The 16,157-nt window shown below is 48.0% G+C and overlaps 1 protein-coding gene across 3 annotated transcripts in view; it reads right to left on the reverse strand.

The window, feature by feature from the left end:
* Positions 1 to 16,157, reverse strand: part of CD58 (CD58 molecule) — a 65,838-nt gene that overhangs the window by 14,879 nt on the left and 34,802 nt on the right. For 2 of the 3 annotated variants that reach the window (XM_038384431.2, XM_038384400.2), the window contains 6 exons: positions 8,708 to 8,779; positions 7,507 to 7,542; positions 5,905 to 5,976; positions 3,552 to 3,587; positions 1,947 to 2,018; positions 746 to 781 (listed from right to left, as the gene is read on the reverse strand). In XM_038384431.2, the coding sequence (XP_038240359.1) occupies positions 746 to 781; positions 1,947 to 2,018; positions 3,552 to 3,587; positions 5,905 to 5,976; positions 7,507 to 7,542; positions 8,708 to 8,779 (324 nt within the window). Of the gene's footprint in view, positions 1 to 306; positions 370 to 745; positions 782 to 1,946; positions 2,019 to 3,110; positions 3,174 to 3,551; positions 3,588 to 5,904; positions 5,977 to 7,068; positions 7,132 to 7,506; positions 7,543 to 8,707; positions 8,780 to 16,157 lie in introns of all 3 variants that reach the window. The other variant, XM_043512462.1, reaches the window with a different exon arrangement.

Consider the following 16,157-nt stretch of genomic DNA (forward strand, 5'->3'; position numbering starts at 1 on the left):
GAGTTGTCTATGGCTAGAGCAATACTGTTACCAAACTGAGCCAGCCTAACAGTGAAATGCAACATGTTCAAGCACTGAGGGCTTGTCTACACTTACATTTTATAGCGCTCTAACTTGCTGGCTAAGGGGTATGAAATTTCATCCCCCTGAGCGCAGCAAGTCTGAGCGCTTTAAGTCCCAGAGCTCTGAGCTAATCCCTTCGCGGAGCTAATACCCAGCGCTTGCGCGAGACCAAACTCATACTTCAAAGCGCTGCCACGGGAACGCTCCTGCGGCAACGCTTTGAACTTTCCAGTGTAGACTTACCCTGAAAGATGCAACTTTTAGTGAATTCCATCCCTGATTCATGATTTAATCTAGAATTGGAACCCTTGTAGCCAAGGATAATTAGACACATTAACCATTTGATCTACAACCACTCATTTGCTACCACAAATCCTGCCAACCAATCCCAGTCCTTATATGGATATTTGTGTTAATCTGCCATCTAGAGCTCTAACATCTAGGGCCATTCAGCACCTTTGAAATGACCCCCCCCCCCCAATCAGACAGCATTAACCACTGAAAGCCATGCCAACAGTGAGTGCTATAACCCGAGGAGCTATGTGCACGCATCACATGTATGGTCTTGAACATTCAGGGATGTTTGGAGCTTTTAGCTGGGGACCAGCTCTAGCAATCTAACGTACTTTCCCCTGACGTGATCATACAGGGGTCTAAAACGTTCCTGTGTCCTTTTCCATACCTGGCTCCTGACTCTCCTTTGTGATATTTTCAGAATCTGAAAAATAAGATGCATATGAGTTGGAGTTAACACCTATTATTGCACACATCGTTCATGGTCATCATAGAGGGGGTAAAATTTTTTCCTAACCTACCTAAGGAGCACTGAGGGAACAGAGGAGTAGTGGCTAGTTGGCGTGTCCCTGGTACAGAGAAGGATGGGTAATGGGAGAGCTGAAGCATAATGTGCTAAAACGCACCCCCTTACTGCTACTCCAAAAAGGTAGCAGTGCGCCTCTTTCCCTCACCCCTTTTTCCAGGGCTTGTTGCTTACTACAGCACCCAGCCGGGGGCCTCGTGCAGGGGCAGGTAAACTTTTTGGCCTGAGGGCCACATCGGGTTTCCAAAATTATATGGAGGGCCAGTTGTGTCTCCCCAAACAGCCAGGCGTGGCCCAGCCCCCACCTCCTATCCAACCCCCCCCACGTCCCCGCTTCTCACTCCCTGACAGCTCCCCCCAGGACTCCTGCCCCATTCAAACCCCCCGTTCCCTGACAGCTCCCCCGGGACTCCTGCCCCATCCACCAACCTCTGCTCCCTGTCCCCTGACCACCCCTGGACCTCCCACACCTTACTGCACCCTACCGCCACATCAAACCCCCCCCCCCATTTCTGACTTGCTCCTCGGGACCCCTGCCCCATCCATCCACCCCTTCTCCCTGTCCCCTGACCGCCCTGGAACCTCTGCCCCTGCCTGCCCCCCGCCACCCCATCCAACCCCCCCCTTCCTGTCTGCCCCTCTGGGACTCCTGTTCAACCCCCTTATCCCCCCCACTCTAACCACTATAAGATACTATACTATACTATAAGAGCCACACAGAGAATTGTCTTGACTCTCCTTTTGCAGGAAATCTGCCTCCAGTCCCCACCCCAAGTCCTCACTTCCAGCTACATCAGAAACATTCATGCTTCCTTCCTTTCATTTCCCCTGTAAACAAGCTACTCTCCAGTCAGAGACCCTCCCTCCTCCCCCAACTCCCATGACAGTGTCTCTCTCCTTCCCTCCTGTGTGTGCAATGGGCACCTCATCCCCTCCCAACACTTCACAACCATTTCCCTCCACTGGCCACTTCTCAGCCATGCACAAGCAGCTAGTCATTGCCATGCAGCACATGTCCTCACTTCCCCCACTTAACTCTGGCCAGAGTGTGATGGCCACACACCTGCATTCTCTTGAGTGGAGAAAAGGTCAGCCTGGCTCACTGATTTACTCTCTTTTGAGTTCTTCTCTTCATCTACAAGGAGGAGAGAGAATTATATAAACTTCAGGTGTTCATAACATAATATATTTTAACAGGAACAAAAATTTCTGCCAGGCAATTTGCTGCGTATTATTTATCATCTGGGATTAATGAACCCATCACCTTCTCTCAGATGGTTTCAGCCCCAACAAACACCCCCAGCCAGCACGGATTCACTTGGATATTCTCTGTACAGTTCATATGAAATTATCTGGCTAAAAGGAGCTGTGAATATTTTCGCATCTTATAACTTCCATGACCGATAGTCCTGGAAGAGCTTCCTAAACAATCTCTGTGCAGAGCTCCTGAAACGCAGCCATCTCGGGGGTGGACAACAGCAACCCGCCAGCATACAGCTAGTTGTACAACAGTGGAGTAAGGAGGAGAAAAATTTTGAGCTAGGGCGGGGAGGAGAGGGGGCAGGCGGGCTGCCGCCCCAGCCAGGCTCTCCTTCAGGCAGCTGCTGCACTGCACAGAGTCAGCAACCCAGAGTAGCCAGCTTCAGGTAGTGTGAGAAGCGTTTCCCTCCCATGCTCCACCCAGGCCCAGCTGCCAGGGGAAGAAGCTGAACATGCCAGGTGAGGGGGAGGCACAGTGGGAGGACAGAGTCCTCTCTCCCCCGCAGGTAACTCTGGTGAGGTGGGGAGAGCGCTGCAGCCCCAGGGTAGGCTCCAGACAGAGGAGGGCAGAGGTCACTGGGCAAAGGAGACATGTGGGGTGGTCACATGTCCTCACCTTTAGATTTGTGTCCCCACCAAACCCCTCAGGATCGGGAGGCACGAGTTGTCTATGGCTAGAGCAATACTGTTACCAAACTGAGCCAGCCTAACAGTGAAATGCAACATGTTCAAGCACTGAGGGCTTGTCTACACTTACATTTTATAGCGCTCTAACTTGCTGGCTAAGGGGTATGAAATTTCATCCCCCTGAGCGCAGCAAGTCTGAGCGCTTTAAGTCCCAGAGCTCTGAGCTAATCCCTTTGCGGAGCTAATACCCAGCGCTTGCGCGAGACCAAACTCATACTTCAAAGCGCTGCCACGGGAACGCTCCTGCGGCAACGCTTTGAACTTTCCAGTGTAGACTTACCCTGAAAGATGCAACTTTTAGTGAATTCCATCCCTGATTCATGATTTAATCTAGAATTGGAACCCTTGTAGCCAAGGATAATTAGACACATTAACCATTTGATCTACAACCACTCATTTGCTACCACAAATCCTGCCAACCAATCCCAGTCCTTATATGGATATTTGTGTTAATCTGCCATCTAGAGCTCTAACATCTAGGGCCATTCAGCACCTTTGAAATGACCCCCCCCCCCCCCAATCAGACAGCATTAACCACTGAAAGCCATGCCAACAGTGAGTGCTATAACCCGAGGAGCTATGTGCACACATCACATGTATGGTCTTGAACATTCAGGGATGTTTGGAGCTTTTAGCTGGGGACCAGCTCTAGCAATCTAACGTACTTTCCCCTGACGTGATCATACAGGGGTCTAAAACGTTCCTGTGTCCTTTTCCATACCTGGCTCCTGACTCTCCTTTGTGATATTTTCAGAATCTGAAAAATAAGATGCATATGAGTTGGAGTTAACACCTATTATTGCACACATCGTTCATGGTCATCATAGAGGGGGTAAAATTTTTTCCTAACCTACCTAAGGAGCACTGAGGGAACAGAGGAGTAGTGGCTAGTTGGCGTGTCCCTGGTACAGAGAAGGATGGGTAATGGGAGAGCTGAAGCATAATGTGCTAAAACGCACCCCCTTACTGCTACTCCAAAAAGGTAGCAGTGCGCCTCTTTCCCTCACCCCTTTTTCCAGGGCTTGTTGCTTACTACAGCACCCAGCCGGGGGCCTCGTGCAGGGGCAGGTAAACTTTTTGGCCTGAGGGCCACATCGGGTTTCCAAAATTATATGGAGGGCCAGTTGTGTCTCCCCAAACAGCCAGGCGTGGCCCAGCCCCCACCTCCTATCCAACCCCCCCCACGTCCCCGCTTCTCACTCCCTGACAGCTCCCCCCAGGACTCCTGCCCCATTCAAACCCCCCGTTCCCTGACAGCTCCCCCGGGACTCCTGCCCCATCCACCAACCTCTGCTCCCTGTCCCCTGACCACCCCTGGACCCCCCACACCTTACTGCACCCTACCGCCACATCAAACCCCCCCCCCATTTCTGACTTGCTCCTCGGGACCCCTGCCCCATCCATCCACCCCTTCTCCCTGTCCCCTGACCGCCCTGGAACCTCTGCCCCTGCCTGCCCCCCGCCACCCCATCCAACCCCCCCCTTCCTGTCTGCCCCTCTGGGACTCCTGTTCAACCCCCCTATCCCCCCCACTCTAACCACCCCGCCCCCTGCCCACCACCCCCAACTCCCCTGCCCTCTAGCCAACCTTCCCTTCCCTTCCCCCTGCCCATTTACTGTGCTGCCTGGAGCACCTGTGGCTGGCCGTGCTACTAACGCGCCACCCAGAGCACTGGGTCAGGCCATGGCTCTGCAACCGCACTGCCCGGATGCCAGAGCATTGCGCTGGCAGCACGGCACACTGTGGCTGCGGGGGAGAGGGACCAGCAGGGGAGGGGCCAGGGACTAGCCTCCCAGGCCAGGAGCTCAGGGGCCGAGCAGGAGGGTCCTGCAGACGGAGGTGGCCCTTGGGCCACAGTTTGCGCACCTCTGGCCTAGGGGCTTTGCTGTGTCCCCCAGCCAGCTGTTCAAAACCCTTGTGACTCTTGCAGTGTGAACAGCACAACAACCAAGTCTCCCCTTAGCCTTCAAGAGAGCACCAAGGCCCAGTCCTGAAAGGTATTTAGGCTCCTAACTTCCACTGAAATAGGTGCCTAAATAATTTTGAGGATCTGGGCATAGGAATCTGTCCTGTCTGGGGGGGCCATAGGTATAAGAGGGTTTAATCAGACACTGCTCTAGTCACCCTTATTTTAACATTTTGCCTGAAATTTGCAGGGCAGCAGTCATACATCTAGACACTCCAACACTGTGTTTGGGAAGTGCGGTTTTGTCATAAGATGACTGAGACAGAGAAGGATAGATTAGTATTCTGAGCACAAGACTGGGAATCAGGACTCCTGGGTTCTATGCCCTCTGTAATATTCCGTGCTTGATTGTCTACACATCTTCACTCTTGTAGCTTACTTGACACCACTAGGGTGATTCCTGATTGACAGCAATGCGAGTAGAGACTCGGGTCCTGTGTGGCTTGCACAAACCGTTTCACCTCTGTGCCTCACTTTCCCCAGGTGTAAGTAGGAGAGAACAATACCCACTCTCAAAGGGGCACAACGAGGATTTATGCAGCAATGGTTGAACGGTGTTTGAGGATGTACGTGCTGATTATTACAAACAGAAGGGTAAAACACAGGTGGATGGGCACGGCAGTAATGCTCTACAAGTGCCCTGTGTGCACAGAGAAGAAGCACATCAGCAAGTAACCAAGTCATTACGCCAGAGCAGAGAGGGCAAGCCGAGGCAAGCTGGAGAATAAAGAAGATCTAAAATTGTACTATAAGAGCCACACAGAGAATTGTCTTGACTCTCCTTTTGCAGGAAATCTGCCTCCAGTCCCCACCCCAAGTCCTCACTTCCAGCTACATCAGAAACATTCATGCTCCCTTCCTTTCATTTCCCCTGTAAACAAGCTACTCTCCAGTCAGAGACCCTCCCTCCTTCCCCCAACTCCCGTGACAGTGTCTCTCTCCTACCCTCCTGTGTGTGCAATGGGCACCTCATCCCCTCCCAACACTTCACAACCATTTCCCTCCACTGGCCACTTCTCAGCCATGCACAAGCAGCTAGTCATTGCCATGCAGCACATGTCCTCACTTCCCCCACTTAACTCTGGCCAGAGTGTGATGGCCACACACCTGCATTCTCTTGAGTGGAGAAAAGGTCAGCCTGGCTCACTGATTTACTCTCTTTTGAGTTCTTCTCTTCATCTACAAGGAGGAGAGAGAATTATATAAACTTCAGGTGTTCATAACATAATATATTTTAACAGGAACAAAAATTTCTGCCAGGCAATTTGCTGCGTATTATTTATCATCTGGGATTAATGAACCCATCACCTTCTCTCAGGTGGTTTAAGCCCCAACAAACACCCCCAGCCAGCACTGATTCACTTGGATATTCTCTGTACAGTTCATATGAAATTATCTGGCTAAAAGGAGCTGTGAATATTTTCGCATCTTATAACTTCCATGACCGATAGTCCTGGAAGAGCTTCCTAAACAATCTCTGTGCAGAGCTCCTGAAACGCAGCCATCTCGGGGGTGGACAACAGCAACCCGCCAGCATACAGCTAGTTGTACAACAGTGGAGTAAGGAGGAGAAAAATTTTGAGCTAGGGCGGGGAGGAGAGGGGGCAGGCGGGCTGCCGCCCCAGCCAGGCTCTCCTTCAGGCAGCTGCTGCACTGCACAGAGTCAGCAACCCAGAGTAGCCAGCTTCAGGTAGTGTGAGAAGCGTTTCCCTCCCATGCTCCACCCAGGCCCAGCTGCCAGGGGAAGAAGCTGAACATGCCAGGTGAGGGGGAGGCGCAGTGGGAGGACAGAGTCCTCTCTCCCCCGCAGGTAACTCTGGTGAGGTGGGGAGAGCGCTGCAGCCCCAGGGTAGGCTCCAGACAGAGGAGGGCAGAGGTCGCTGGGCAAAGGAGACATGTGGGGTGGTCACATGTCCTCACCTTTAGATTTGTGTCCCCACCACACCCCTCAGGATCGGGAGGCACGAGTTGTCTATGGCTAGAGCAATACTGTTACCAAACTGAGCCAGCCTAACAGTGAAATGCAACATGTTCAAGCACTGAGGGCTTGTCTACACTTACATTTTATAGCGCTCTAACTTGCTGGCTAAGGGGTATGAAATTTCATCCCCCTGAGCGCAGCAAGTCTGAGCGCTTTAAGTCCCAGAGCTCTGAGCTAATCCCTTTGCGGAGCTAATACCCAGCACTTGCGCGAGACCAAACTCATACTTCAAAGCGCTGCCACGGGAACGTTCCTGCGGCAGCGCTTTGAACTTTCCAGTGTAGACTTACCCTGAAAGATGCAACTTTTAGTGAATTCCATCCCTGATTCATGATTTAATCTAGAATTGGAACCCTTGTAGCCAAGGATAATTAGACACATTAACCATTTGATCTACAACCACTCATTTGCTACCACAAATCCTGCCAACCAATCCCAGTCCTTATATGGATATTTGTGTTAATCTGCCATCTAGAGCTCTAACATCTAGGGCCATTCAGCACCTTTGAAATGACCCCCCCCCCCCATCAGACAGCATTAACCACTGAAAGCCATGCCAACAGTGAGTGCTATAACCCGAGGAGCTATGTGCACACATCACATGTATGGTCTTGAACATTCAGGGATGTTTGGAGCTTTTAGCTGGGGACCAGCTCTAGCAATCTAACGTACTTTCCCCTGACGTGATCATACAGGGGTCTAAAACGTTCCTGTGTCCTTTTCCATACCTGGCTCCTGACTCTCCTTTGTGATATTTTCAGAATCTGAAAAATAAGATGCATATGAGTTGGAGTTAATACCTATTATTGCACACATCGTTCATGGTCATCATAGAGGGGGTAAAATTTTTTCCTAACCTACCTAAGGAGCACTGAGGGAACAGAGGAGTAGTGGCTAGTTGGCGTGTCCCTGGTACAGAGAAGGATGGGTAATGGGAGAGCTGAAGCATAATGTGCTAAAACGCACCCCCTTACTGCTACTCCAAAAAGGTAGCAGTGCGCCTCTTTCCCTCACCCCTTTTTCCAGGGCTTGTTGCTTACTACAGCACCCAGCCGGGGGCCTCGTGCAGGGGCAGGTAAACTTTTTGGCCTGAGGGCCACATCGGGTTTCCAAAATTATATGGAGGGCCAGTTGTGTCTCCCCAAACAGCCAGGCGTGGCCCAGCCCCCACCTCCTATCCGACCCCCCCCCACGTCCCCGCTTCTCACTCCCTGACAGCTCCCCCCAGGACTCCTGCCCCATTCAAACCCCCCGTTCCCTGACAGCTCCCCCGGGACTCCTGCCCCATCCACCAACCTCTGCTCCCTGTCCCCTGACCACCCCTGGACCTCCCACACCTTACTGCACCCTACCGCCACATCAAACCCCCCCCCCATTTCTGACTTGCTCCTCGGGACCCCTGCCCCATCCATCCACCCCTTCTCCCTGTCCCCTGACCGCCCTGGAACCTCTGCCCCTGCCTGCCCCCCGCCACCCCATCCAATCCCCCCCTTCCTGTCTGCCCCTCTGGGACTCCTGTTCAACCCCCTTATCCCCCCCACTCTAACCACTATAAGATACTATACTATACTATAAGAGCCACACAGAGAATTGTCTTGACTCTCCTTTTGCAGGAAATCTGCCTCCAGTCCCCACCCCAAGTCCTCACTTCCAGCTACATCAGAAACATTCATGCTTCCTTCCTTTCATTTCCCCTGTAAACAAGCTACTCTCCAGTCAGAGACCCTCCCTCCTCCCCCAACTCCCATGACAGTGTCTCTCTCCTACCCTCCTGTGTGTGCAATGGGCACCTCATCCCCTCCCAACACTTCACAACCATTTCCCTCCACTGGCCACTTCTCAGACATGCACAAGCAGCTAGTCATTGCCATGCAGCACATGTCCTCACTTCCCCCACTTAACTCTGGCCAGAGTGTGATGGCCACACACCTGCATTCTCTTGAGTGGAGAAAAGGTCAGCCTGGCTCACTGATTTACTCTCTTTTGAGTTCTTCTCTTCATCTACAAGGAGGAGAGAGAATTATATAAACTTCAGGTGTTCATAACATAATATATTTTAACAGGAACAAAAATTTCTGCCAGGCAATTTGCTGCGTATTATTTATCATCTGGGATTAATGAACCCATCACCTTCTCTCAGGTGGTTTCAGCCCCAACAAACACCCCCAACCAGCACTGATTCACTTGGATATTCTCTGTACAGTTCATATGAAATTATCTGGCTAAAAGGAGCTGTGAATATTTTCGCATCTTACAACTTCCATGATCAATAGTCCCGGAAGAGCTTCCTAAACGGTATCTGTACAGAGCTCCTGAAACGCAGCCACCTCTGGGGTGGACAGCAGCAACCCGCCAGCATACAGCTAGTTGTACAACAGTGGAGTAAGGAGGGGAAATTTTGAGCTTGCGCATCCAGAAAATATATGCAATCTGCAGCAGCATTTACAGCAGGATTCTAACTCCCTTTGTGGCAGGAAATTCTCAGTATATTTTTAAAGTTTAGAGTTTTACCTCTTTCCCTGATTTAGTCCATTTTCCGACATATGCCTTTAGTTCCACCAGAGTTCAACCGGAGCTGAAGTTCTGCTTCACATGAGTCCAAATACCCTTATGTCATATATAGCGCTTTTCACTCTCATCGTGACCATTTTTAAACTTTAATATTCTTAAAGAATGTCTTTCAATTTAAACAGTCATCCAATAAAACACTGTCTCTTGTTAACCATTCTTGAAGAGGTGACTTGTGTCTTTCTGACTTCCATCAGGAGTTGCTTAAGCATTGGCAGATACTATTTAGTTCCCCAATATCACTATTCTATACCCAAATGGCTTCTTATTTCATAACCAGCTCTAGCATTAGACCCTGCTATATTGTATATAAACATCTTTCCATTCGCATAGTCATGATATTAGGAAATTACATTAGATGCTTTACAAAACATTTGCAATGAAAATTACAAAAAGAGCTTTGATCATCTTAAGCATTTAAGGAATAAACAAAGGTTTTCACCTTTGCATGGATACATGAATTTAGAAGCAGCAAAGATCTCCTATAAAACATTTTCCAACTGTAAATGTTTTCCTTAAAGTTGAAGGATGAAAGCTTTGAGCATTTATAAAAAAATTAAACAGGAAGTTTTCAGTTTGAAACCAAAGGTTTTTACCTTGCAAAAAGGGGTCGTTTTAAAAAAGCCCACTTTATGATGTAGTTTTTGGTTCTTAGTAACATATCCCTGAACATTACTTCTCTGAAGTATTCTGAATACAGCATCCTTACTTTTTTTTTTTTTTTTTTTTTTTTAAAGTCAGGACTCTTTCTAAAATAAATATCCTACGAAGTTTGTTCGCCTGAGATAGTCATATCTCTATGCCAGACTTGTAGCTCATACCAGAGGGATGTGCCTTGGTCTCTGATAAGACAATCTTGTTAGTGGGGTTTGCCTTTTTGACCAAATGGTCCTTAGATTTAAGATCTACCATTAGTAGTACATTTACAACTTGAAATTAAAGCTTTCTATCAAATATTTTGTACACTTATATACATCTGTCAAAAATATAGTATAAAAAGTGTAGCATGTTAAATCAAAACGGAAGTTATAAGCGGCATTTCAAAGCCTGAGTAAACACATTTGAGGTAATAAACACCATGTTATTTTCCCTTGACACTCTGGGAGCCTGTTACTAGTTGACGTAAAGCAGATTTTCTAGAAAAAAGAAAAGGAGTACTTGTGGCACCTTAGAGACTAACAAATGCATCCGATGAAGTGAGCTGTAGCTCACGAAAGCTTATGCTCTAATAAATTTGTTAGTCTCTAAGGTGCCACAAGTACTCCTTTTCTTTTTGCGAATACAGACTAACACGGCTGCTACTCTGAAACAGATTTTCTAGGAATCTCCTTCATGTGAACATTTGACATAATTAAATAAGCAACAAACAAACATGGAAGTTCTCATATTCTCCAAGAATAATGTGTATAAAAATAATTGTACATCTCTCTTAAAATTCAGTAAAGGTACTGGGAAGTTTGTAATGACCTAACATAAGAATAAATTATAATTTTATTAATTTTGCAGTCTACTACCTACTGCCTCTAGAAAGCCTAAGCAGCCAATCTACTCTGGGACCTGATATCTATGCTGCTCTGCACCTTGTGCTACCACTTACACCTGTTCACAGTGGGTGTAAAGTACTATTCGTTCTGACTGATAGTGTTTTACAGGCACTTTGCACAGATACAAATGACTACACTAAGGAGCAAGATAGCGAAGAATCAAGCCCATTACCTTCCACACTACTCTGGATCTGACAATCACCACAGAGAATAACTTCTTTTTCTGTAAAGACAAAGGCGATCTCTGTGCCTGGCAGCACAAACCAAGCAGCTTTCCCCTCCCCCCTCAAGCATTCTGGCTAGGGCACAGCAGGCTTTATCGCTGCTCAGCAGTTCCTAGTCCCCACCCTGTGACTTCCACTCCTCAGCCAGTAATAAGGGCCCCCAGCTGATGGAGGAAGTTAAAGGAGCAGGAGCGGGGAGTGCAGTAGGCCGAAAGGTCCTTGGTTGCCTTAAAGCAGAGAAATGTTTTGTGCTGACAAGACTGCTCAGATTCAGCTGCCAGTGCATCTGTGGGGGCAGGCAGGTGAGTGTCCAGCAGAGAAAGACACCACAGCATCTCTTTGCATTTCAGCCAGGCTGAGCTCATGACAGGTGCTGGGCTGCTGCCTGCAGCTGCTAACTATACTCTGTACACCTCACGGATAGTAAAATCAAGTGAGGAGGTACTGGATCCATTGTTGGTGCCTCCATACCCGAGCGTAGGGTGCCAGATTCCCTCAAACACAAACGTGCTTTTAAAAAAAAAAAAATCTCGCTTGATGTCAATAGTGTTGCTAATTATCATCCTATCTCTAACATGGTGTTTGGGGCAAGGTTGTGTTAATGGTGATAGCAAGGCAACTTTGGCACCAACTGGAATCCTCTCATGGCTTTATTCAGGATCCTGGTTTTGGTCTCCTCCCAGCAATAGGCAAAGCTCAAGTGTCTATGCTGTAGCTTTGATGCTGTTGACTATAAGGTTTTGTCTCAACTGTGGAGCCTAGCTGGGGTAGATTGTATGGTACCTCACCTTCCTTTTAAGCTGTGTGCAACATTCCCTTTAATTTGGTACCTACTGCACATCTCACGTGGCTAGGAGCACAGCCAGCACCTAGAACAGCTCCTCTTGGTGCCGGGACCAGGGACCAGCAGAAAGCCTCAAGCAAGCAGGGCGGAGGGATAAGGAGCAGGGGTGGGGGAGAAGCCAGCACCTGGGTCCCATTCTGTCTGCTGTGCCCCATGACAGCTCCTCTCAGTGCTGTGGGAAGCTTCAAGCCAACAGGGAAGGGTAAGGAGTGGGGCAGGGGATGGGGGCAGGTAAGCAGAGGCCAGGGCTGCCATTTAGGTAGGGCATGGTGGCGGGGGGGCAGCAATTCATGGTCCCCTCCTGGAGCTCATAAACCCAGTGGAGAGGCTGGCCCCTGCTGCTGGCAGCAGCATCCGGGGCTGGTAGTGCTGAAATGACCCTCTGGCAGCGCAGCCCAGCAGGGAGCTGAGGCAAGGGATGGGGAGAGGGAGAGCCTCAGCAGCTGCTGGGGCACCTGGTCCCTGTGCTTTGGGCTGCGATGGCACCTCCCTTCCAGGGACCCCAACGGGAGAGAGAAGGGCTGGCTCTGGAGCAGAGAGGGAGAGGAGCTGGGCTGACAATGGCGCAGTGAGGGGAAGACCCTAAAATCCCTTCCCCCAAGGAACACTTGAGCCACCAGGAGGGGTAATAAGCGGGATGGGGGAGGCAGGGGCTCATGGGAGGGGTGCTCCCTCAAGGGCTCAGGATCTCAGGAAAGGGTGAATGTAGGGTATAGGGCCTCCTGCTTTCTGACTTTGTGGTTTTTAAACTCTAAAACTCTTGAATAGGTTCTTAAAGCACTGATATGTGTGCCTGTGTGTCCCATATACGTATGTACATTTATTACTGAAATGTCACTTTTAAAATTTATATTTTTCAATGCAATACAACATAAGACAACTTGAAAAAGGAAGTATAAGGTTTCCCAAGGACAAAACTGTCGTGCTCAATGAAGTTTCAAGCCTGTTCAGAACAAGAAAAATGTAGAGGGAACACTGAGGGTAACTCTTCTGAGCGCTTCTGTTTCCCTTTCAAAAGATGATGTTGGACAGTAGTTCATTCACCATAAAAGCAGCTCTCATCTGGAGTTCTTAACACCACTCTGACTCTAAGTGTTTTACCTCCAGAGATATAAGTGCTTTACAAATAGCGGTACACAGTTGTGTCCCCACCTTACTGACGGGGTCTGTAACCCAATGAACGTGCAGCGCTGGCTTAAAATGGCAGCTTCATTAATTACATGAAAATTATAATATATTTTCCTTATTGTATAATGTATATAGCATATCGAAGCTACTCTTTTATTTGCAGGCCTTTCAATTAGCTGCAATCTTGACCCAGTACCCACAGCTACTTATTGGTTACTACACTAGGAAATCATTTGCAAGTAGATCAAATTAGAATGACTAAAGGTGCTGGGGCCATGAAGGTTATCTTGTCAACATTTCAAATGTTTGTGTTAATTTTATTGTCTAATTAAAGGTGCCAGATAGAAAGTCCTGAGAGCTGACATTTTCAATTTAACCATAGAAAATTTCATAAAGGCTATTCAACTGATATCGGATGGTAACCACTTTGGCCTAGATTCACAAAGCAACTTAAGTGTTACGACGCTCAGCATTGCAACACCTAACTTTTAAGGCACCTAGAAAAACCACCAGAACACTGAATCTACAAAGCCTGAATTAGGCGACCAGGCTCTCTATATAATGCACAGGGGGAGAGAGGAACCTTAGGGCTTGGCTACACTTGAATCTTTAAAGCGCTGCCGTGGGAAAGCTCCCGTGGCAGCGCTTTGAAGTGTGAGTGTGGCCGCGCAGCAGCACTGGGAGAGAGCTCTCCCAGCACTCCTGGTAATCCACCTTTAAAGCGCTCAGCGTTGCTGCGCTCAGGGGGGTGATTTTTCACACCCCTGAGCCAGCAAGTTAGAGCGCTATAAAATTTAAGTGTAGCCAAGCCCTTGGAATGCTATCCACAAAAGCCAGCACCCTTGGCAAGGAGCCGCCTAAGCTAGCCAGTGGGAGAGATCAATGAGAGAAGTGTGTTCTAAGCCCCACCCCTCTGAGCTTGTGCCTCTCTCTGCTTAGCAATTCACAACCAGGAACCCCTCTCCTGAAGTCAGGTGGCTTAGGTACCACTTTATGTGGTATTAGGCATGATTAAGAGCACACCCAGACACATCAGGTCCTATGTCCCCCTGTAAGCTGCGCGCTTGGGCAGCTGCCCAGGAGAGATTTCGATGCAGGTCATGCACATCCAGCAGCATGTGTTCAGGTGCTCTCCCCCCCACATTGCTCTGTCCTGCAGCTGCTCCCCTCCCAGGACCCTCCTGCTGGCTGTGTGGAGGAGGGGAGGGAGGAGCATGCTGATGTCAGGGTGTCCCCCTCTGCATTGCCCCTGTAACCCCATCTCCTCAGAGCAGGGGAGAGGGGACATGGAGCTGCTGCAGTGAAGAGAGAGTGACTGAGTACCTTTCTTAAAGAGACAGTGCACTGTTTCTGAGATTTCCCCAGCAGCCATCTCTGTCTGTCTCTCTCTCATACACACACACTCTCTCCCCCGATCCCACCCATGTGCCCCATCTCTGCAGAGTGGGGGAGAGGAAACAACAGGGCTCAGGACAGAGCAGGAGAGCTTTCTAAGAGTGTCTTAAAGAGACAGTGCAATCAGAAACTTCCCCAGCAGCGAGCACATGCACTGTCTCTGCCTCACTCACTCACTCACACACACACACACACAGTCTCTGCGTCACACACACAGTGTCTCTCTCACTCACTCACACACACACAGTCTCTTTCACACTCACCTCCCAACACATATTTGTATTATTGTTGTTGTTACTTCTTGGTACTTCCTGCAATGCACAGATATTCTCTGTAATTTAATTCTTTCGAAGTATGTTATTTTAGTGTTTTGACTGGTCTGTGCATTTCATCATTTTTATTTCTCTTACACTTAAATTTAATACTTTGAGTAGTGAGTTCTAAAATGCCTAACCTGTCCTGACTGGAGTAATTATCCGTATGGTAACTTTTTAAAAATATATATTACATCTAAGGTTTGGGTTTTTTTGTTTGTTTGTTTGTTTTTAAGTGGTGGTGCACATAAAAAAATTTATTCCACACATGGATGGAAAAAATTAGAGGGAACATTAATCGGGTCAGATCAGGCCAGACACACAAGACAAGTGCTCCTCCACCTCTCTTCAGATCACACTGGGGCTTAGAGAGCAGATAGACTTCCGGATGCCTACAGTGAGGCAGCAGTGCCCATGCCCAAGGCAAAAACATAGGCACAGAGGGAACTTTTACTGCTAAAAAAAACTTCAGCACTGAGTGAGTTTAGGCACCTACATGGCTAGCCACAGGTGGGCAGAGGGTTGTGAACTGCAGTGGTTCCTAGATCTGGGATTAAGGCATAGAAATCTGGAGATTAGGTACCTAAATCTCTTTGTGTATCTGGGCCTTAGTCACTACCATTTTGAACTGGGTTGACCTAGTAATCTACAGGTGAAAGGATTTACATACCTTTAACAATCCCCTTGGCCAGCTAATGTCCCATTTAATTTGGTTCATAAGTAAGTTGATCTTAATATGAGGGTGATTAAAAGAATGAATTGCGAATAATCATGTGATTAAAAAAATTAAATCACAATTAATCGCACTGTTAAACAATAAGAGAATACCATTTATTTGAATATTTTTGGATGTTTTCTACATTTTCAAATATATTGATTTCACTTATAACACAAAATAAAAAGTCTACAGTGCTTTCTATTTCTTTTTGATTAAAAGTATTTGCACTGTGAAAAAAAAAAGAAATAGTATTTTTCAATTCACCTAATACAAGTACTATAGTGCAATCTCTTTATCAGGAAAGTTGAACTTACAAATGTAAAATTATGTAAAAAAAAAAAAGCATTCAAAAATAAAACAATGTAAAATTTTAGAGCCTGCAAGTCCACTCAGTTCTATTTCTTGCTCAGCCAATTGCTCAGCCAAACAAGTTTGTTTACATTTGAAGGAGATAATGCTGCCCGCTTCTTGTTTACGTCACCTGAAAGTGAGAACAAGTGTTTGTATGGCACTGTTGTAGCCAGCGTTGCAAGATATTTACGTGCCAGATGCGCTAAAGATTCATGTCCTTTCATACTTCAACCACCATTCCAGAAGACATGCGTCCATGCTGATGACGGGTTCTGCTCAATAACAATCCAAAG

The sequence above is a fragment of the Dermochelys coriacea genome, chromosome 1, assembly GCF_009764565.3.
Source record: "Dermochelys coriacea isolate rDerCor1 chromosome 1, rDerCor1.pri.v4, whole genome shotgun sequence".
NCBI lineage: Eukaryota > Metazoa > Chordata > Testudines > Dermochelyidae > Dermochelys > Dermochelys coriacea.